The sequence below is a fragment of the Cheilinus undulatus genome, linkage group 20 (genome assembly GCF_018320785.1).
Source record: "Cheilinus undulatus linkage group 20, ASM1832078v1, whole genome shotgun sequence".
Lineage (NCBI taxonomy): Eukaryota > Metazoa > Chordata > Actinopteri > Labriformes > Labridae > Cheilinus > Cheilinus undulatus.
Window position 1 is genome coordinate 2,028,620 of NC_054884.1, and position 22,474 is coordinate 2,051,093.

Below are 22,474 nucleotides of genomic sequence, written 5' to 3' on the forward strand. Positions count from 1 at the left end.
CCTGAAAGTCCTGTTCAAGGACAGTCTAAAAAAATGTGTTAGTGTCTTTAAAGAACTTTTTATATTTTTATTTTGGGGCTTTTTATGCTCCCAGGGTAGAGGTGGACAGTGGATAGAAGTAGAAACAGGGACTTCAGACCCACCCGATTCCAAATGAATATAAAGTAGAAACAGGAAGAATAAATATGCAAGAAATGTCTGCAAACAGGAGGTTAAGAGCTTTTCCCTCTCTTTCGTGCTCTTCCTCTCTCCTCATCTCCTTTCCTTCTCCTCCTTATGCTTCCCTCTTCCTTCCCTCCACCTTGGATGGTTCAGGTCCTAACCATAGATTTTTTTGACTAAATTTTCCCAAGAAAGAGCAGAGAAGCCACTACTTTATAATTTCAGTCCTTTAAACCCTACTATTATTTCACCCAAACAGTTATTTTCTAATGTGATCAGTAAATTATGATCAAAGTTCCCACGGGGGTTAAGGGATTTCTTTCCTTGAGTTTTGCCTCATGCTGAAATCCCTCTTATTAGAGCAAAATAAAAAAACATTTTTTCCTGCTGAGGTCTCCAAATCTTAGCAGCCCTGCTGTGCAAAGCTCTGGTTGCTTTATTATGATTATAAACTGATTTTCACTGTGCAGGTTTGGGGTTTATCAAACAGCCAAATACGAGGTCATAACTCACCAATATGGTCGCGCTTCTTCAGCAAAAACAGCATAAATCTAAAGCTCCTGCACACTCGTCTGTACCCGTTTCACTGCATTCCTACTAAGATTAAAAATCAGCTGATTGCACTTTATACCCAAATGATTTTCTATAAATAAACTGTACTTTTATGTTTATATGGAGGTATTCTAAAGAGCTGTAACACCTTTTATTACTAATGAAAGATGGACATGTTGGGATTAAAGGTGTACATATATGCAGTAAAGACTAAATCAAAACTATACAAACAAATCTAAGAATTTGATCCTGATAGTTAAAAATCCTGGACTGGATTAATCTCTCACATATCTCTCAGCGGTTCTACAGATTTCTGTGTTTGTCGAGCTAAATGTTGTCTGAAAGGCTCTGACCAGTCCAGTAAAACTGCTCTGTTCAGTCTGACTGAGGATAAAGAGATTTTGTACATTAACAGCTGAAGGTTGGGCTTTTTCTCTAATAAAAACAGAATATACTAACATGATCCTCTCCCTGTGTTTCCATCACTCCACCTGTCTGCTTAGGATTCCAGAACAAAGAGTCAGATCACAAATGTAAAAGTCCTTTATTGATAAAAATCAGACATTCATGTTCCAGCTGTTAAAGGTTTAGACAAAGATGTGCTCAAGGGTTCAATGTGGATTTAGTCCAAATGTTCTGCTCTATAATAACTGACACTTCATAGTCATCTATAAACCATCAGAGGAAAGTCTAAGGAGTTCAGTAAATGGGTAAAAAGGAGGTTTTCTAAAGGAGGGACAGCACTAGAGTACTGCAGGGGTACAGGTCAGACAACATAAAGGCAGCCTGGATTAAGCCCAGTTGTGTTGTTGCAGCCTAAACTCTATAATGTGCTTTTATTTTGAAGGATAAGTCTCCATCTCTTTGTTCCAGCTCTAATCCAAACTATCCTTTTTTATAACAAACAGCTGGCTGTGATTGAACAATGTCAGAAATGTGCATCAGTGTGGAGTTGATGCTGGGTCCTGGTGCCAAACCAGTTGAAGAACACTGGGCTGAATGGTCTGATTTTCTTGATGTGTTCTCACGTTTGTAGCTCCAGTCCTAAATGAAGATCAGACTCCATACAGTCCTCTTCTTTATACACAGGGATGAGTCCAAACTGGATTTTCTAAGACAGTCTGGCTGCAGACCGCTCATCGCTCTTCTCTGACGGTTATTCTCACAGACCGCACATCTGAGATGCAGAGCGTAAATACACGCTAAAACTTCCAAAAATAAAATCAGATTAAACTTCCACTGTAGATCTACCACTATGGGGGCTAAAAGGAACACAAACCTTTCTAAATAAAACCAGATTACACTTCAGGATTAAGCGTTTTACATCTATTTATACTGAGTTAGACAGTCGAAGCCTTTGTTTGGCCTCTGAGGGGAGCTGTTTGTTAGAACTGTTACATTTAATAAAGTCTACGACTAACGGCGTCACGTCCTCTTTTTCTTCGTTGGTGTTTATATGCTGTTGGCGTTTGCTTCCTTCTTCTTCTTCTATTACCAGTACTTAGCTTCCATCTTAGGTATGCGGCGTCTCACAAAGGCAGTCTGCTGGAGGGTCTTATGAGATCGGCGGTCTGCAGCCAGACCCCGTTTGGATTTTCCTTTTAGCACAGGACTGCGAGCATCCCGCACAGAGCTTCTGCTGTCCTCATGACTGACCCTCTTTGACCTGATGACCTCTGAACTCCTGAACAGCCACAGTAGACGGCATCATGATGAGAGCTCATGGTGATCCCCCTGTTTTTGCCGTGTAGTCTGATCTGGCCTGTAAGGATGAGTGGTTAGACCTTTTTGGGAGCTCTCATGGAGTTGATGGTCAGGTTTGGGACCACTGGGTCCTGATGGCCATCATCGGACCTGCTCTAGATTCAGGCCCCATCTCTCCAGCTGTCTGCAGGTATATGAGAAGAAGCCACGTCATAGGCACCGACTCAGACCGACCCCCTTTAGGTTCAGCCAAAACGACTGCACCACAGCGTTCAGACTACGTTTGCTCAGGGATTTCTTCCTGGTCCTTCGTAGTCCTGATTCGCCCAGCTGGTCTCATGGCTGCAGCATCAGGACTGCTTCCCTACATGGATTATTCAATCACAGGTGTCTACCTGTGAGGCAGCTGCACTAGATAGATTATTACCCAGCATTCACTTTGGTTTTAGCACCTCTAATTCGTGGCTCAGATAATAACGATCTGATGGAACGTAGATTTTGTCTCCCAGTGTTCTTACAAGGTGTGGGCTGTGAAATTCATCATTTCTTTATCATTATGGTTGATCTGGAGTTAGTATTCGATAAATGTGTTTGCTGATGGTTTATAAATGACTTTTTATTAATAAGGGGGGCCAGTAAGGGGGATTTTCAGCTCTTACAGGTCAGTTTTTCATATTCAGTATTTGTACATTATAGAGGAAAAATATTAAAATGTGATGTTCAAACTTTCAGACTTAAAGGAAGCCAGAGTTTTTAAACAGTGCGATCACATGACTCATCTCCGTTTCTTTGTTTCTAACACAGGTTAGATGCTGATGGAGTTGCTGTTGAAGCGTGTGACTGTTGAGATCTTCCTCACCTTAATCTAAAGTCCATTAAAAAAAAACAGCATTTTAAATGTCAGCTGTTTGTTTTTTCACCAATAAAGACTGAATCTAAACAAATCAGCATCATTGTGCCAGTCTGCAGCATTAATCAGACTTCTTTACACTAATAAACCCAAAAAAAATTGTTTGGTTTTATAGTATTTTAGTAAGCCAAATCTGATCCAGTCTGAGACGCTTTAAAGGCTAATTAAGACTGATCTGAAATGAACTGAGTGTTCTTATTTTGTGCATGAAACCAGAGAAACTATAGTCTGCTTTACATGACAAATAAAATGACCTAAATAATCCCAAACTCGCTGAAGTGATGCAGGATAAAAATAAGGCGTCTCTTTTGCTCTGAACATCTGCAGACGTCATAAAAAACAAAAAATTAAGAATGTTCTAGAACAGGGGTTTCCAAAGTGTGGGCGAGTGAGCCTCCCCGAGGAGAAGATAATTTATTCTGTGGACCCCCACCCCCTTAAAAAACATAAGACTAAAAAAAACAAACAAAAAACCCCCCTAGATTTTCAACATTTGTCTAATCTGTAAACATTTTTATCTTTAGCATTTTAATATTGTTGATACGTTGGTTTGCATGTTTCTTTAAACATCCATCTTACCCTGACTAACAGGTATTTAGTTTCACTAATCAACATATTGCCAATGCCACCTGCTTTTATGCTCTGCACTCTAATTTAGTGGGAACCGTGAGTTTGCATAAGAGCAGATCATCACCTTCAGCCCTGCCTGGTACTCACTTTTGATCATTGTTGGTGCCAGAAACCTGCAGTCTGTTTTAGTGTTTAAGGTGCTAAATGTCCGTTACCTCCACTGACCAAAATTCCTCTTTACTTCCTATTAAAAATTCCCCTGACTTAGTGCTCTGACTCAGAATGACCCCAGGGTTTACACAGCCTTATGCTGTCATTAGCTCGTACATCTTTGTGAATTAAGCAGCATTAATGTTGAGCATCATCAGGACCACTGCAGGAAAATCCTAACTTTAACAGTGGACTCTAGTATCGTCTTTGTAGTAACTGTTTATCTGTCCATTTTGCCCCACATACAGCAAAGTTAGCAAAACTAATCACCTTTTTTTTTCTGGTTTATGGGTCCAAGCCTGTCCTGAAGTCCTGTAGCCCCCCCCCAGGCGTGGCCCGCCTCACACTTTGAAAACCACTGTACTAGAATATTACTCTATGGGAGTGTTACAGCTCACACAAACAGGCGGGATGTGTTAAAAACATTACGGCCTGAATGTGTGGGGAAATTACAGGTTTTCTCTGTTTGTGTGGTACAGGTACAGTGTTTAAATCTTGGTACGGTGTTTAAATCTCGGTATGGTCTTTAAATGTCAGTACGGTGTTTAAATCTCGGTACGGTCTTTAAATGTCAGTACGGTGTTTAAATCTCGGTACGGTCTTAAAATCTTGGTATGGTCTTTAAATCTTGGTATGGTCTTTAAATTTTGGTACGGTCTTTAAATCTCGGTACGGCCTTTATATCTTGGTACGGTGTTTAAATCTCGGTACGGCCTTTATATCTTGGTACGGTGTTTAAATCTTGGTACGGTGTTTAAATCTCGGTACGGTCTTTAAATGTCAGTACGGTGTTTAAATCTCGGTACGGTCTTTAAATGTCAGTACGGTGTTTAAATCATGGTACGGTCTTAAAATCTTGGTATGGTCTTTAAATCTTGGTATGGTCTTTAAATTTTGGTACGGTCTTTAAATCTCGGTACGGTGTTTAAATCATGGTACGGTGTTTAAATCTTGGTACGGTGTTTAAATCTCGGTACGGTCTTTAAATGTCAGTACGGTGTTTAAATCTCGGTACGGTCTTTAAATGTCAGTACGGTGTTTAAATCTCGGTACGGTCTTTAAATGTCAGTACGGTGTTTAAATCTCGGTACGGTCTTAAAATCTTGGTATGGTCTTTAAATCTTGGTATGGTCTTTAAATTTTGGTACGGTCTTTAAATCTCGGTACGGTGTTTAAATCATGGTACGGTGTTTAAATCTTGGTACGGTGTTTAAATCTTGGTACGGTGTTTAAATCTCGGTACGGCCTTTATATCTTGGTACGGTGTTTAAATCTTGGTACGGTGTTTAAATCTCGGTACGGTCTTTAAATCTCGGTACGGTGTTTAAATCTCGGTACGGTCTTTACATCTTCCACATGAATCAGAGACAGGTTGATTGATTGAAGCACCTAGAGGGAGTCTGAGCCGTGTTCTAATCCACCATCAGCTTCTTCAGTGAGTTGAGATACGCCGGGATGAGGGAGCTGACGGACTCCTCATCATCGTTGAGGATTTTCTCTCCTCTTCCCTCTGAGCCTGCAGAGCTCGGTGACCGGACCAGACCGGGGTACGGGGTGCTGTAGCCCTGGAGGAGACAGAGAAAACCCTCAGAGTCAGAATCTAGAGATATTTTGTTCCTTTGTTGAGCTCTTCTTTCTGTAACACTGAAAACAGATTAAGGATTCGATCCTGCAGTCAGAGCATTTAGACCTCAGCCCCCGTCTGCTCCACTGACGGAGCCAAACCAGCATCAGTCAGGACGTTTGTGTTGTTCTGCATAAATCAGTTGCATTTTAGGGGGGCTGCAGGTGCTTGAGGTCTTGTGAAGTTTTGCACCTGCATCCTAAATGTTAATAAATGTTTATGTTTGATTGCAGGTTTGCAGAAACTCCTGCTGCTGCTGCTGCTGCTTGAGTGTCCTTTAAACTAAATCAGCTAAAATCTAGAATTAAACACGGTGAAGCCATTATGACGTTGTCAGCTGTCTGTCTGTGGATTTTTCTACGTGATATTTAGTCAGTGTTTCTTACCGAGGAGTATCCTTTGCCAAAGCTGCCTCTGTTCTTGGTCCTGATCTTGGTTAGTGCTGACTCAGCGATGTCTGCTCGCTCCTCTGCATCGTCCAGCTCGTGGACCGTCTTCCTGTACTTGGCCAGGTTCATGTTGGCTTGTTCCTCCTGTAAAAACAGCCACGTTTGAGCAGAGTGACCTGGACTATGACTCAGACATGTTAATAAAGACTCAGAGACGTACGGCCTCCTCCACTTGTCTCTTGTAGGCCTTCATCTTGTTCTGCAGACGCTCCACCAGCTCCTGCATCCTCAGCTGGTTCTTCTGGTCCTCCTCAGACTGAAACAGGAGCTCCTTCAATCTGCGCTCGTTCTTACGCAGTGTCTTCACCGTCTCGGCGTGGCGTTTCTGCTCAGAGTCCAACTCCAGCTCCAGCTCCTTTACCTGAACAAGACACGGGACAGTGAGGACACAGCTGCAGGACTGAGAGGAGGTCTGGGGTTTAGTTTTAAACTTTATCTTTGTGGGACAACGCTGGACAATATACTTCCATGTATATTAGAGAAATGACAAAATCATGTTTTAAATTTCTACTTCTTTTTCTTAGATTAATACACTGTTTTTAGTTCCTGTTCTTCTTCCCCATTGATCTCCTTTTTACCTCCACCAAGGAGGTTATGTGATCGGGTCGGTTTGTTAGTTAGTTTGTTAGTTAGTTTGTTAGTTAGTTTGTTAGTTATTTTGTTAGCAACATTAACTCAAAAAGTTATGGACAGATTTTGATTAAATTTTCAGGAAATGTCAGAAATGGCATAAGGAAGAACTGATTAGATTTTGGGACTGATCGGGATCACCGTCTGGATCCAGGAATTTTTTTAAGGATTCTGTACTATTGGGAGATAGGGCTAATGGTGGAGGTCTGCGCTGTTACCACTTTACACCAGGAGATGGTGGACATGAGTAACTTCAATCCCAGCAGCATTTGTGGATGTGTTTCTATTCAAAGTTTTGGAGTTTATAGAGTTTGAAAGACGCACGCCCGGTCGAGGAGACGAGTCGGAGTGTAACAGAGAGAAAGACAGCCAATTGTAGCGAGCATTTCACAATGCTGGGAGGAGTAGAGGAATATTCACCCTCAGCCATGACTTTCAGTCATCCAGTGAGACCATGGCTGAGACTGTCAGTGCGTCTGTTGGCACCAGCAGGCAATGCTTCCACCATGACAGTCCACCTGTAGCAAAGCCAATGCTTTGCCTCACTGTGTTTCCACCCCACCGGGGAGGGAGTAATCGGCGAATGCCGTGGTGGGGGGCACATGGGGACGGATCCAGGAATTTGTTAAAGGATTCTTCACTATTGGGAGATAGGGCTAATGGCAGAGGTCTGCACTCTCTGAGTGCTTTTCCAGTATCCTGTCTGCTTTCCTTTGAATGTGTTTTGTCTTTTTATTGCTCTCAGGATTTATTTTTCACCTCTAGTGGCTTCTGTCCCTTCTTTCTTGTTTTTTTTCTCTTACTGTCCTGATTGATGATTGCTTTTAACTTCTCACAGTCTCAGGCTCTGATGCCATCAAATTATATGTACATTTATTTTTCTAAAATCATGACTAGAAACATCATGTAAACCAGTGTGGCCATACATGATGGCCACCTTAAAACAACGCAAGAGAAGCCAATAATTATTTTTGCAAAAATGTGGAAATTTGGGGAAAAATAAAAATTTTTGCAATGATAATTGCTGTTTACAAGAAAACAAACTCAGAATTTCAGAGTTTAAAAAGTCAAGAATTTACAGGGAAAAAATGAAAGTATTAGAGTTTAAAAAGTCACCAAATTTGTTATTACAATCTCAACATTTTACTTTTTTTAAATCATAAATTTACATTTTTAAAAGTTTTAAAACTTAAAAGTTTGTTTGCCAACATTTACAACTTTTAAAGTTAAAAATGTTATTTTTTCTGTAATTTATAAATTTTTATTTTTAAATTTTTTTTTCTAAAAAATCGACAGATCCTCTTTATTTTTTTTTCCTAGAGTGGCCATAATATGCTGTCACAATCATTTCTACCTCTGCGCTGATGCAGAATCATCCAAGTCTGCATCACAATGCATTGTGGGAATGATTACTTCCAGCAGCTCTAACAGGCTCTTTACTTTTCACCCACAGACTAACTGGACTTTTTGTGCCTCCGTACCTTTCCCTCCAGTTTCTGGATGATCTTCTTCCCTCCTTTCAGTGCCATCTGCTCGGCCTCCTCCAGACGCCCGCTCATGTCTTTAATCTGAGCTTCTAGACCTTTCTTCACCCTCTCCAGGTGGAGCGTGTGCTCCTGCTCCAGACGCAGCTCCTCCCCCACCCGAGCCAGCTGAAAGAGCCACACCATGCAGGTCAAATGCATTCTCATCTGAGTGTTTGCTCTGCTGCCGTAGCCTCAGTTTTACCTCACAGACGACCTTCTTGCTCTTGTCCGTGGATCCTCTCAGCTCTCCCTGCAGCTCCTCGTGCTCCTGCTGGAGAGTCTGCAAGTCCACCTCCAGCTTCCTCCGCCCGCTCAGAGCAGACTGAAGCTGAAACACAAAAACAATCATAGACTAGTGGTCAGTCTTCGTTTCATCTCTGCAGGACTTCAGAGAAAGCAGACCCTGACTATCACCTGGTTGTTGAGGTCGCTGTACTTCTCGTTGGCCTCCTGCAGCTCTGTCTCCAGACCTTTCCTCGCCCTCTCAGCGCTCTCCAGAGCTGCTCGAGTCTCCTCCCCTTCGCTGACCAGCAGGGCGCAGCGTCGCTCCACGGCCGCCTGCTCCTCCCTGTGCTCCTCGTGACTGCGAACCTCCTCCTCCAGCTGGGCCTGCAGCTCCTGAAACAGGAAATCAGAGGGTCAGATTCAGACTGCATGAAGAACCCTCTCAGTATGCCTGCTTGAACCAGACCTTGATCTGCTGCTGCATCTTCTTGCTGCTCTTGCTGAGCTCAGCGTTGTTCTTGGTCAGCAGGTCGACCTGCAGCTCCAGCTCTGTGATGTCTGACTCCAGCTTCTTCTTCAGCTTCAGGCCCTCTGCTCGGCCCTTCAGCTCCACATCCAGGCTGGCCTGTAGGGACTCCAGCGCCCTCTGGTGGCTCTTCCTGACAGGTGGAGGGAGAAAGGTCGTGAAAGAAGAAATGCTGCACCACAGTGTGCAAGCATTTCTGCAGGGATGGAGGAAGCAGGATGCTGAGACACCTTACCTCATTAAGAAAGAGAACTACCACTTTGGAGAAAAGAGCAGAAACCAAAGGAAGAGATTTAGGGGTTAAAGATGAGCCACTGTATTCATAAAGTATTTGAAGAGTAAGGATTTAGGAAAATAAAAGCATGCAGGAAAATGAGCACAGCTTTGGAGCTGTCATGTCTTTATGTTAGATGATAAATCATGACAGTAAGCTAGAGCTAAACCATGAGACAGAGGTTACCTCGCAGCCTCTGCCTCCTCCTCTTTCTCCTGAAGTCTGCGCTCCAGGTCTCCTTTAGCCTGAGATAACTCCAGCTGCAGCCTCAGCACCTTTGTCTCCTCCGCCTGTAAAGGACAGCAAAACCAGATCACAACAGTGCACTACAGTTTCTGTGTATCAGAGCCAACATGCAGTTTTCAGTTCCAGGACATACCTCCAGAGCGGCCTCAGACTCCTCCAGCGAGGCCTGCAGCTCCTCTTTCTCCATCTCAATCTTCTTCTTTGCTTTCTGGAGCTCGTGAACACTTTTGCCTCCATCTGAGAGCTGGTCTGTCAGGTCAGTGATCTCCTCTGTAACAGAGAGACAGAGACAAACATTGGTCTCATTAAACTGTGATCAAAAGTCTCTAAAAGCAGGAGAAGTGTGAGGAAAAACTCCTCCTCCTGTCTGCTGCAGCCATCATCAGTACCACTAAATAAACCGCCTGATCTGGCGTCATTTTTCTGTGTTTGCTTGACATTAAAGAAGAACGGGGGCGAGCTGTGGTGAGGGAGCGTGCAGCTGATGTCAGAGAGTAATCGTGATCCATCACAGTCAGCAGAACAAAACATGAACAAGGTACAGCAACAGAACAGCAGCTTCCTGTAAACCAGTGATACTCAACGTGTGGCTCTGGAGCCACATGTGGCTCTGTAGTGATGATTTGTGGCTCTTTTATATCTTTATTTAAATATGATTCCCCCAGAAAACCTCAAAAGGGAACTTTGACCTTGGAAATTCTTCATTGCAAGTCACATTAACCAGTTTGTTTCCCGCATTTATACAATAGGCTTTAAATGTCAAACTTAATGTCAACCTCATGTTTTTGTCTGTATATTTGCAAATTTTTTGCTATTTTTATTCAATTTTTACTGGTTTAAGCCCATTGTTGACACTTCTTTTTGGCACTTTTATCCAGCTTTTTGCAATTTTTTGCTCCTTTATTCGCCTTTTTTCCCACTTTTCGGGGATTTAATTAATTTGTGCAAATTTAATTTGCATTTAAATGCCATTTTGACACTCTTTGATGCTTTTTACCTATTTTCCTACCTTTTTGCTGATTTTTACCCATTTTAGTCACTTTTCACTCACTTTTGCTATTTTTGGTCCATTTTTGCTACCTGTAGCTCATTTTTTTTGCCACTTTCTGCCTTTCTCTGCCCCTTTACCCCAGTGTTTGACACTTTTCTCCCATTTTTGACACTTATATTCTTTTGTTGCAATTTTTTGCCCCTTTTTGCCTATTTTTGCCACTTCTCACCCATTTAAGCAGCCTTTTGCAGTTAAATGCCACTTAATCTCCATTTTCCCACCTTTTTTTGGATTTTTTCCATTTAAGTCGATTTTCACTCATTTTTTTGGCCACATTTTTGCCACTTTTGTACCATTTTTGCCATGTGTAGCTCATTTTTTTGCCACTTTTGTACCATTTTTGCCATCTGTAGCTCATTTTTTGCCACTTTTGTACCATTTTTGCCATCTGTAGCTCATTTTTTGCCACTTTTGGACCATGTTTGCCATGTGTAGCTCATTTTTTTGCCACTTTTGTACCATTTTTGCTATCTGTAGCTCATTTTTTTTGCCACTTTTGGACCATGTTTGCCATCTGTTGCTCATTTTTTTTTTGTCATTTTTGCCATCTGTAGCTCATTGTTTTTGCCACTTTTGGACCATGTTTACCATCTGTAGCTCATTGTTTTTGCCACTTTTTGACCATGTTTGCCACCTGTAGCTCATTTTCTTGCTGCTCCTCATCCATTTTGCTACTTTCTGCCCTTTTTTGCAACCTTTTCTCCCAATTTTTGTCACTTTTCTCCCAGTGTTTGCCACTTTTTGCCACTTCTTTTTGTCACTTTTCACCCATATCTGACACTTTTGTCCTGTTTTTTGCATTTTTTTTGCCCCTTTTTGCCTATTTTTGCCAGTTCTTACCAATTTAAGCTGCCTTTTGCAGTTAAATATCACTTTTTGCCTATTTACCCACCTTTTTTCTGATTTTAGCCCATTTTTGCCCACCTTTTACTTATTTTAGTTGCCACTTTTCACCACTTAGATTGTGAATATTACAAATGTATTTTTTTTTACAGTTTGGCTCTTTGGTTGAGCAGGGTTGAGTAACACTGCTGTAGATGTTTATGCTTTAGTATGGAGCAGCATCATTTCCATAGCAACGATCAGACATTTAGAGCTATAAGATGAACTAACTATCTAACTATATCAGAAGGAATAAAAGCTAAAAATACTTAGAACAGAGGCGTATTTTACTTTTAACACATTTAGACCAGATGCAAAGTTTGCATGTCTATCAGTACCTGTAACACCAAATGAGATGTCCATGCACTTTTGATAATCTGTTTTTTTTTTAGACATGTGACCAAAGAACTGCAACAGGATTGGCTTATATACATGTGTTCAGGCAGAAGGGTTTCCACTCTGAGAAGTTAGTGAAGTTTTTAGAGATAAAATGATGGCTGATAACCTGAGTGAGGAGAGTGACACAGAGGCAGACGACATTTAGACAACATCCCAGATTACACGAGTGCTGACCGGCCAGCCAAGCACTGTGGATTAGGGACGAGTTTGAAGAGAGGGAGGAGGCTGCTGATGATAAAACTTAAAGGTCACATATTTTACCCCTTTAAGATGAGTTTATATCGGTCTCAGAGGTCCCTAAAACATGCCTGTGAAGGTTGATGCTGTAAAAACACTCCAGTGTTGATTTCTGCATGTCTAAAAACCCCTCTGTTTCAGCCCTGCTCAGAACCAGCTGTTTCTGAGTTTGTGGCTTTAAATGTTAATGAGCTGTCTGACTCCGCCTCTGACCCCACCCCTCTAAGGAAATGGATGTGGCTTAATGGATGTGGCTCTCCTGATCCTCCTCCCAGCTGGCAGCAGAGAGAAAGATCAGGAAAGGAGGGCGGAACTTTGTTCCAAGCAGGGAGCGCCAACTGAACCTGGGGGCGGGGCTAACTCCCCACATGACATCATGAGGGGGAAATCTGAGAACAGCTTGCACATAGCAGCACATACAGCACATATTTCTGAAAGGTGGAGAATGAGAGGGGGTAGGGTATGGATTTTTCTGATTCTTGGGGGGCTTGAAAAGCCTGAAAGTGTATTTTTCATATGTGACCTTTAATAAACTTTAAGGCACAGGCAGTGATTTAGCATTAAAACCAGGGTTTTTTAGATTTCAAGTATTTTTGTTTCATGTCTCAGTCAAGAGAGAAAAATGAAATATTTTAGTAAATGTGTCTGTAGTGTCTGGTTTACAGAAATTCCTCCAGGTTTAGAGTTTAGAGCTTTTAAGAAAGTCTTAGTACAGGGGTGTCAAACTCAAGGCCCAGGGGCCAAATCTGGCCTGTGGTACAGTTATACCCGGCCTGTAAGGCCATTAATATTTTTATTATAACTGGCCCACAGGAATGAGGTCTGCAGATTTCTTCAGTATAAAAATATAAACTTAACCTCAATGATTTAAATATGCTTAAGTCATAAAAATGTGAAAAAGTAGAGTAGAAAGAATTATTACTATATATTATATATATTATATACTTATTTTTTTATATTATATACTATAAATATTAATTTGTATGTAATATTTTGACCTTTTGGACTCACAATTTTAAATTTTAAGTCATATTTTCCTCTTTAAACTTGTGATTTTAAATGTATTCTCAAATTTTTTCATTTGAAACTCATGATTTAGACATTTGATCTCATATTTTGACGGATAAAACTAATTTTATCTCATATTGTAACCCTTAAAACTCATGATTTTGAATTTCTTAATCATAGTTTGATTAATAACATTCATGATTTCCCGGTTTATCTCATAATTTGACCTTTAGAACTAGTTCTGAATTCAATTATTTTCACTGACAAAACTTATGATTTCCAGTTTTATCTTGTATATTTGACTTTAAAAATTATGATTTAGACTTTTTAAAATCTGTTTAAACATATCATTTTAAATCCTATCTTAGAATAAGACCTTTGAAACTCATGATTTTAAATTTATCTCATGTATTTGCCTTTTAAAAACTTTTTTTGGCTTTTAATTTCATGTTCTGAACTTTTGATCTTAAAAGTTTGACTTTTTAGCTCAGATTTTGATCCTTTAAACTCATCATTTAGACTTTTTTAAATCTCAAAACCATCATATCATCAGTGCTTAGCTTTTTTTTCATAATTCATTACTGATGATATGATGATGACAGATTTTGGTTAAATGTTGACCCTGTTCGGCCCTCAGGTTAGACCTGAATTCAGAATGGGGCCCCTGCTGTGACTGACGTTGACACCCCGTCTTAGCAGGTTAAATGTGCAGTATGAAGAATGAAACTGATCCTAGTAATGTTGAATCCTGTAAGTCCATCAGAGACTTTAACCCCGTACCCTGGTAGGCCTTGTTCTCCCTGCGTAGAGCCTCCATCTGCTCCAGAGACTCTTCGTGAGCCGTCTTCAGTTTGAAGAGCTCGCCGCCGTGCTGTCTGCTCTCCTTCTGACATCCCTCCACCTCGGCCACCAGCTCCTCACACTTCTGCTTCCAGTCTCCGAGCTGCTTCTCCAGAACGCGCTGCTTCTTATCCAGAGCCTGACCACAGCTGCTGGCCTGGGACAGACCACAGACACCGAGACGTTAAAACTAATACAGCATGGGGGGGGCTGATGGGGATTAGACAGAGCTATTCCATGTTATCTACACTGCTGTGTGCCTTACAGGAACTTTGTACTGTGTTTTTGACGTATTTGGAGGTGATTCTTCTTTTAAAATGGAAACATGGCAACAATTTATTATGCAAAGATAAGACTTCATGTTATAAGCCTAATCCTGATCCAGTAGCTTTAGGGTCCAGGACCCATAGACCCAGAAACCTGCTGGTTTATCCTGTCTCTAGTGTGTTTCTATTACAGCCACACCTGGACCTCCACACAGCCTCCTGAAAGGAAGTTTAGCACATTTGATTTTTCTTTCTGCCTTCTAGGATTTGTTCAGTGACCTCAGTGGCATTGACCAATAAGAGCCCTCTCTACCTTCTCCAGGTCCATGCACAACTCCTCCACCTCCCCCTGCAGCCTCTGTTTGGTTTTCTCCAGTGATGAACATTTGGCCTGCGTGGCCTCCACAGCCTCCTCCGCCTCCTGCAGCCGGGCCGCCAGCTTCTTCCTGTGACACACATTAAATCAACCAATCACAAACATGTTTTCAGCGTCACATGCAAACAGTAAGTATGAACTCTAAGTCTAACTTGGTGTCCTCCAGCTCGTCGGCGTGCTGGATGGCGTCCGCCTCGTGTTTGGTCCTCCAGTGCGTCACCTCGCTGTTCAGTTTGGAGACGAGCCTCTGCAGCTCCTGTTTGCTCTCCTGCTCCTCCTCCAGCTGCTCCTTCAGCACCTCGCACTCCTGCCGCACCGAGCAAAGGGTGCTGCTCACCGCCTGCTTACTCTGGAGATCAGCACAGAGGGAGGGAGGTTTGAGAAGACCGATATTTACCTTTACAGAAGTTATGGACACATAGGGCCACGCACTGACCTTGAGCTCCTCGTCGTTCTGCTTCTTCAGCTCCTCCAGCTGGTTTTGGAGCTGCGTCTTAGACCGGCTCAGCTGGCTCGCTCGGCTCTCGGCCTCCTCCATCTGTCGGCCCACGTCTGCGTTATCAGCTGACAGAAAACACAACATCGACACTGATTATCCACCCGCGGCAGCAGACGGAGCAGAAACACAAAAACAAGCAACAATACAAGTCTTTGTCTCGTAGATGAGATGATCTCTGCTCGGCTGCAGCAGTAGATGGATCATCATGTATCTGAATGAGATTTTAAAGTAGTAAAACCAAACATGATGCATGCTCCAGTTTATCACCACCACATCTGCAGAGCTGAAGCAGCCACGCTGACACTGATGACGGCTTTAGAACCGCTGTTTCTGTCCCTGTGTTGATTCTGAAGGAAGTAGTGACCACATTTAGACGGGTATTTGGAACAGAGGGAGGTTTACTAAAGCTTAACATCTACTTCTGAAAAACTGAAAGCAGAGCTGCATGGATTCCTCTGAGGTGTTCTTTGGCACAGGAGTCACGTAGAAGACAGAAAATCTCTTTAAATAATTACAATGCCTTTATTTTCACAGAGAGTCTTTGCAGGCCTTACAAACACACTGAGGTGTTTTGGCATTAAGTCACACTAACAGATGCTAGAAAACAGAGGGCTCCTCTAGTAGTACTAAACCAGTATGACTCTACCACCTGAACATGACAGTTCTGGCCTGCAGGGGGTGCCAACATACAACAGACCCAAACGAAATCTTATTTGTCCCTACGTAAACCTCCTCAGTTTCAGGAGATGCTCAGTTCTGCAGGATCAACTGGCCAGTGTTGGCTGTAATCTCAGTACATCTGTCAGTAATGTAACATGTTACTACTGCTAATCTAGAAGTCATGTTTCTGTTATTGTGGAATAATAATCTCCTTACTGGCATTACTGTAAAACCGGAGCAAGTGTCCCTGAAATGCACGCAAGAACAACACATTATTAGCTCGAGTCCACAGAGGAGGGAGGGGGAATCTTTAAATGTGTGGAGATATACACAATACTTTACTTTTCTACGGACCAAAGTGACGGTGAAGTGTAGAAACGACTCTGTCTGCTTTCATCAAAGCTCTCCAATCATCTGCAAAGGCAGCAGACTAACACAAAGCTAGAAGCTAGGGACCCCTAGAGCCTGAGTGATGCTAAAGATTACTACATGATGCAGGCACCTACTGAGCGAGCACAGCTCGACCTTCAACAACAACAACAACAACAGGTAACACTAAAGCTGGGACAAACAGGCTTGCAGCAGCAGATATGGTGGAGGAAATGTTCCCTGCTGTGGTTTTGTTCTTCACATTATTTCTCTGTTTCGGCCTGATTTTCACAACTTTGCTGTCATTATAGTACTAAAGAGCAGAAGGAGAGTTAGATGTGTCAGTCCTTATTACAAAAAGGATTTGTGCTGATTATTGTATTTTGTAGAATTATCAGGCTGGAACTGTTTTTGTTGTTTTTATTAACACAACTTCATTTTACACATGACGGACTCAACCGCTGACTAACTTCTGATGGAGCTCATACACACTCAGTCCTGTCTTATAGCATCACATCTTATGCTGATATCACTCGCGTAACCTTGCGCCTTTTGCTGAATAAAATAGTGCCATTACATTATCTTACATTTGTGTGGAAACAGGTGAGATTTAGAAGATCTCAGAGAAATGCAAAAGTAATGTAACTAGTAGTGTTACTAGCTGTTAACCGTGAATAACGACACAGTGTAACTCATTATCGTTTTAAAATAAAGTAAGTAGTAATGAGTAATGCCACGGCTGTCTCCGGGCCCACTTGTGTATTTACTCAGTCTGAAACAGCAGGTGGTGGTATGCACATAGCTGGTTTACAACCCTGCAAAGGAGGAAAAAGAAGAATGAGCTACCATGGCAGCTACTGGGGTCATGACCTGAGCAAAGATTGTTTTTGTTTTGACCCGGCAAAAAGTCCATCCTGCAGCCACGGAGGATTTAAAACCACTTTTTAAGATGCCAGAAACTTATTTCTTCATATCTGCACATCTACTACAGCTCAGAGAATTTAGTGGGCTTGCGTTGCGCAGATACAGTGTTTTTTTTTAGGTGACAGGAGACTTTTATTGCCTTTGCACCTCCTCTCACTGACTCCAACTTGTGTTCATCTGTAAGGTGAGTCACAGCAGACCGTTTTTTGACTGGATTCTGATGATTTCCGCCCTTTATTGAGGAAAAATGTGAACAAACTGCAGTGCTGTGGAAAGAAGTTTAGTTTTTTGATAATGTCGGAAAGCTGATTTGATGCTCTGTCCCGTATCCGAGCACAGTTGCATTCACATCTCATGTGAATCGTGCCAGAGTCCATTTGAATCGCGCCTCCCCAAGGCAGGCCTGGGCCCGATGCCCGGTGCCCAGGTGCGGTTCGTTTGCATTCACACTACCAAAACGAACCGGACTTTGGGCTCAAGTGCACTCGGATCCGGGACCAGGCCCCTAATGTGAAAGCACCCTAAAATGTTCTAACACATACAATCACTGAGATCACTGCAATCACTCCAATCAGTGCAATCACTACAACCACTGCACTCATGACTTACAGACAAGGACTTTATTGCAGAACAACTATTAGTGGACAGATGTCAATCTCAGCCTTAATGAACCTGAAATTACCGCCTGTCAACCTGCAGCAGAAACACTTCTTTTACTGGAAATCAGTCATTGGCTGTTTTCGAATTTGCCTACTATACTAGCAGTGCATACTGATTTGCCCAAAATGTAGTATGCAGTATGCGAACAAATGCAAAAGCTGCAGTATGCCAAAAATACCCGGATGATGCATTGATTCCGAAAAATTTCACAGTATGCATCGGACCAGTCTGCTTTGCCTACTGTTACCCACAATGCAAAGCACTGGGTCAGAGTTCATAATAGCGGAGAGCGGCAGAACTTTCATCGGAGCGACTGATGGTTACAAAAAGTGCCATTACCTTTTACCCTTACCTTATTAATGTGTACTATAGCGAAATAAGTTGTAGTAAGGTCACTGTTGTTTTTGTTTTGCCGTTAAGGCTTGTAACGGCCGGAAAGGTGCTGTCAAGTGTGTCCTTTCACTGCACTATACATGCTAAGCTAAAAACAACAGCTATAAAAATCAAAAAAATCAAATAAAAATGCTTCCCGGATTTTTTCTGTACGCAAATGGATGGAAAACAATGTGTGCGTCGTTTAATATTGACCAGGGTATGACCTACATCTGGATACTGGAAACCAGCTAAACCGGGCCAAGCATACTACACAATAACGTCCGACTGGCATTCATACTGCATACTACTGTTGAATGCAGTACGCAGTGCGCAATACATACTGCATACTGCGTTTGGCAGGAGTATGCAGTAGGCCAATTCGAAAACAGCCATTATCTGTATGACCCAGGTTTAAGGGGAAATCATCACTGTGGAGTACCTGTGAGTCTGTTTTTTGCTACGCTGAGCTCAGTGAGCGCCCTCTGCAGGTCGTCTCCTCTCCTATTGGCCTCTGACAGCTGCTCCTCCAGCTTCTTCGCCTGAGTATCTGAGGTTGTCTGCAGCAGGGACACAATCGTTAAATCCTGTTAAACTGGTGTGTTTAAAATAAAAACACAGTAAACTGCTTCTGTCTGACCTTGGCTTTCTGCAGACCGTCCAGTGAGGCCGCCAGCTCGTCCACCTCCATCCTCAGGTTCTGTTTCTCCTTCTCCAGCTTGGCTCGGACCCTCTGCAGAGCCTCGCACTGCTCGCTCAGCTCTGACATGGCTTCTCCGTGGCGTTTCCTCAGAGACGTGGCGAGAGCCTCGGACTGCAGAGAGGACTCCTCCAGGTCTCGTCTGAGACGCTGCAGCTCGGCCTCTCTCCTCTTATTCACCTCCATCTGACCATCAGAGAGGAAGACTGTTAGAAAGGTCTGCATCGTTAATGCTGAACCCTATCTTTAGGTCATGTCTGCTCTGGAGTTGTATATCTCTAAATGACAGTTTAGTTTATCATGATAGTTCATCATGCCTCTGGGATACAGCAGATCCTCTAAAGCTACCCAAACTGATCTCAGCAGAATATTCACTGATTCAAAATCCTCACTCCAGTATCTTTAATAATTTCATCCTAATGATGGTGAAACATCCTTAAGTATGTTAAACCAGTAAACGTCCTCCCACTGCTGCTCCATTCAGATGGATTTTAAAGGGTTAAATAAACTGTCTGAGTGGTAAAAAAGGCATTTAGTTAATTATTTTATAAAGTATGTACCTGTGAGGCGGTGACTCCGCCTACTTCCTCCAGGCGGTCTGTGAGGTCATCAAGCTCTCTGGTCAGATCGCTTCTCTGCTTCTCGACCTTCAATAAACAGAACAGAAACGCTCAGACTTCAGGAGGAATACTCCATGTTAGAATCATCTGGACTGTTCTAGATGAGAGCTGAAGCTGTCCTTTTATAACTGTCAGACTCTGAGCATAAAATAACAACCCTGGGGCTTTAAATGCCTTTAAATACGGTCGTTTTTCTGTGTTAGTCTGAGAAGCCTGCACTCTTACATATCCCTGACATCATAGGCTGATTTTCCTTTCTTTGTATTCAGTGATATTTTAAGAAAAGATGAAGCCTATGGACTTTAATTTCCAGCCAGGTAGAGGACTTAAAGGAGTTCTGCTGAATGTTTATAGATCATCTCCTCTGTCGTCTTCTTTCTTTGTGTGACATCTAAACTAGGGTCACTGAACCAACAGTCCTGTCATCAATCATAAAACGCTAAACCAGGGGTGTCAAACTCAAGGCCTGGGGGCCAAATCTGGCCCATGGTACAGTTACACCTGGCCCGCAAGATCAAATCCTATTCTAATTATAACTGGCCCTAAAATATGAGCAGTGCAGATTTCAGCCTGTATAAAAATGTAAACTTCGCCATGATGATATCAAATATCCTTAAGTCATAAAAGTGTGAAAAAAAAAAGATTTAAGAGGTAAAACCTGGCGAAAACGGGCAAAAACAGGATAACAGTTGTAAAAAGAAGTGATAAAAGTGGGCTTAAAGCAGTGAAAATTGATTAAAAGTGGCACAAAATTGAAAAAAGGGCAAAAAATTGCAAATAAGGGCAATGGAAATAAGTGTGAGAATTAAAGCCAACTGTTAAAGTGTAGGAAACAAACTGATTAAAGTGACTTTCAGTGGATTATTTCTGAGGTTAAAGTTTCCCTTTTTTAAGGTTTTCGGGGGGAATAATGTTTCACATTTCAACATTAAAGAGCCACATGTTGAGTATCACTGCTTTATACAGTATGTCTGCCATTGTAGCTGCAGAAACAGCTGATACTCAAATCTGTTTAAAGAAAGTCAACACACAAAGTTAGTCCGTCCTTCAGAACCTCTGAGCCCAGAGAGAGGGGTGACATCGAAAACCAGATCCCATCATGTCCAGACTGGTGGTTTAGTTGTGAACAACATGAGTGACTGTGACTGAAAAAGAGTCACAGTCATGTTTTTAAGGCAAAAAATGACTTAAAATTTAAAATGGTGCACCTAAAAGTCAAAATGTGCAATAAAACTCAAAATGATAAATTGAAAAGGTTAAAATATGAGATAAAAGGTGAAAATAATAAATTGACAAAGTCAAAATATGAGACAAAAAGTCAAATAATAAATGTAAAAGTTTCAAATATGAAATAAAAGTCTAAATAATAGAATGAAGTCATACTTGTGTGATGCATAATTGGAAATATGAAATGAAAACACAAATTAATTTCTTTTCCCCTGTTTCTTTTTTTCTAATTATTTTAATTCTTTTTTTTTTTCACATTTTTATGACCTAAGGATATTTGATATCATCATGGCTAAGTTAACATTTTTATACTGGAGGAAATCTCATATTTTAGGTTATAATAAGAATAGGATCTGATCTTGTGATTTGGCCCCCGGACCTTGAGTTTGACACCCGTGTTCTAGGAGAACTTGGCATACCGGAGTGGCCTCTGCCACCTTGGTTTGTAGAGGAAATAGATGCACATACAGGGGCTGACCACTAGGAGTCAGTGTAAAGGATGCTGCACTAGTACAGTGGTTCTCAAATGGTGTGACGAGGCACACTAGTGTGCCTTACGGCATGTCCAGGTGTGCCGTGGGAATTTATAAATACGCTATTACTACAGTTTTATAGCAAGTACTGTAACCAGACCCGCCCACAGATCTGGACCCCAGAAAAACCCAGAGAATGGGAGCTCCCCAGCTGGGAATTATTGATGATACCAGTGTATGTGTGTTGGATCAGTAGCATTGGTGCTAGCATCCTGGCTAAGAGTTACCTCATCATGAGCTAAAAAGTACCGCAAGCTATTATTGGGTTAAATTTTGGTGTTTAAATTATTAGTTCATGCTATTTTTAGCCAAGTTAACCATTTTTAACCCATTTTTGCAACTTCTTTTGACAAATTAAATATTTTGCTGCTTTTTAGTGCTTTTGCCACTTTTTATTACTACTTTTAACCCATTTTTGCCACATTTTTGGAACTTTTTGCCCGTTCAACCAATTTTTGCTACCTTTTTGCCCAATTTTGCTATTATTTGGCCATTTTTTAACCAACGTTTAACCCCTTTTTACATCCTTTAAGCAACTTTACCCCTTTTTTGCCACTTTAATGCCACTTGTGATCTATTTTGACACCTTTTTGCCAATTTTTGCCCATTTTTGCCTTTGTTTGACCACTTTTTTGCCCAATCTTGCCCTTTTTGGTCACTTTTAACCCATTTTTACCACCGTTTTACAACATGTAATCCTTTTAGGCCGCTTGTAAACCATTTTTGCCACTATTTTCACACTTTCAAAAAGTTTTTACCAATTTTCACCAATTTCTGACTTTGTTTTACCACATTTTGCCCACTTTTTCCATGTTTATTCATCACCTTTAACCCATTTATGCCACCTTTTTCCCACTTTTGCCATCTCCCTGATCCCCCAGTTGGCTGACCCCCACAAAGCCCTCCCCTTTATCTCCCCTTATAGGCCACCTTGACTGTAACACTGTTTTAAAAGGTATTTTTTGTATCGATGTAAATATGGTGTGCCTTGAGATTTTGAATTAAACTTTAGGTGTGCCTTGGGCGAAGAAAGTTTGAAAACCACTGCACCAGAGTCTACTGTAGTGACTGATGTGCAACTATGCCATTAAAACTCATGCATATGCAAGAAAAAGGCTTTTGAATAGCTGTGCACTGCAGAAAACTCTGCATGAAAGGGTTAACTAACATCAGTAACGTACACGTGAAAGCTCGGCTCTGATTCATGTGCCCATCTCAGAGTGACTGGAGCTGCTGCATAGTC

General features: G+C 41.8%; 1 protein-coding gene across 1 annotated transcript in view; it reads right to left on the reverse strand.

Annotated features, from left to right (window-relative positions):
* Positions 1-1,242: 1,242 nt before the first annotated feature.
* Positions 1,243-22,474, reverse strand: part of LOC121528231 (myosin-16) — a 39,077-nt gene continuing 17,845 nt past the window's right edge. Inside the window, exons 3-18 of the mRNA XM_041815556.1 lie at positions 19,412-19,498; positions 18,792-19,037; positions 18,594-18,711; positions 15,104-15,231; positions 14,820-15,016; positions 14,605-14,737; positions 13,966-14,182; positions 9,742-9,878; positions 9,549-9,652; positions 9,029-9,221; positions 8,752-8,955; positions 8,540-8,665; positions 8,293-8,463; positions 6,342-6,542; positions 6,119-6,265; positions 1,243-5,673 (exon numbers count right to left, since the gene is read on the reverse strand). Of these exons, the coding sequence (XP_041671490.1) occupies positions 5,521-5,673; positions 6,119-6,265; positions 6,342-6,542; positions 8,293-8,463; positions 8,540-8,665; positions 8,752-8,955; positions 9,029-9,221; positions 9,549-9,652; positions 9,742-9,878; positions 13,966-14,182; positions 14,605-14,737; positions 14,820-15,016; positions 15,104-15,231; positions 18,594-18,711; positions 18,792-19,037; positions 19,412-19,498 (2,562 nt within the window). The 3' untranslated portion in view covers positions 1,243-5,520. The remainder of the gene's footprint in view (positions 5,674-6,118; positions 6,266-6,341; positions 6,543-8,292; positions 8,464-8,539; positions 8,666-8,751; positions 8,956-9,028; positions 9,222-9,548; positions 9,653-9,741; positions 9,879-13,965; positions 14,183-14,604; positions 14,738-14,819; positions 15,017-15,103; positions 15,232-18,593; positions 18,712-18,791; positions 19,038-19,411; positions 19,499-22,474) is intronic.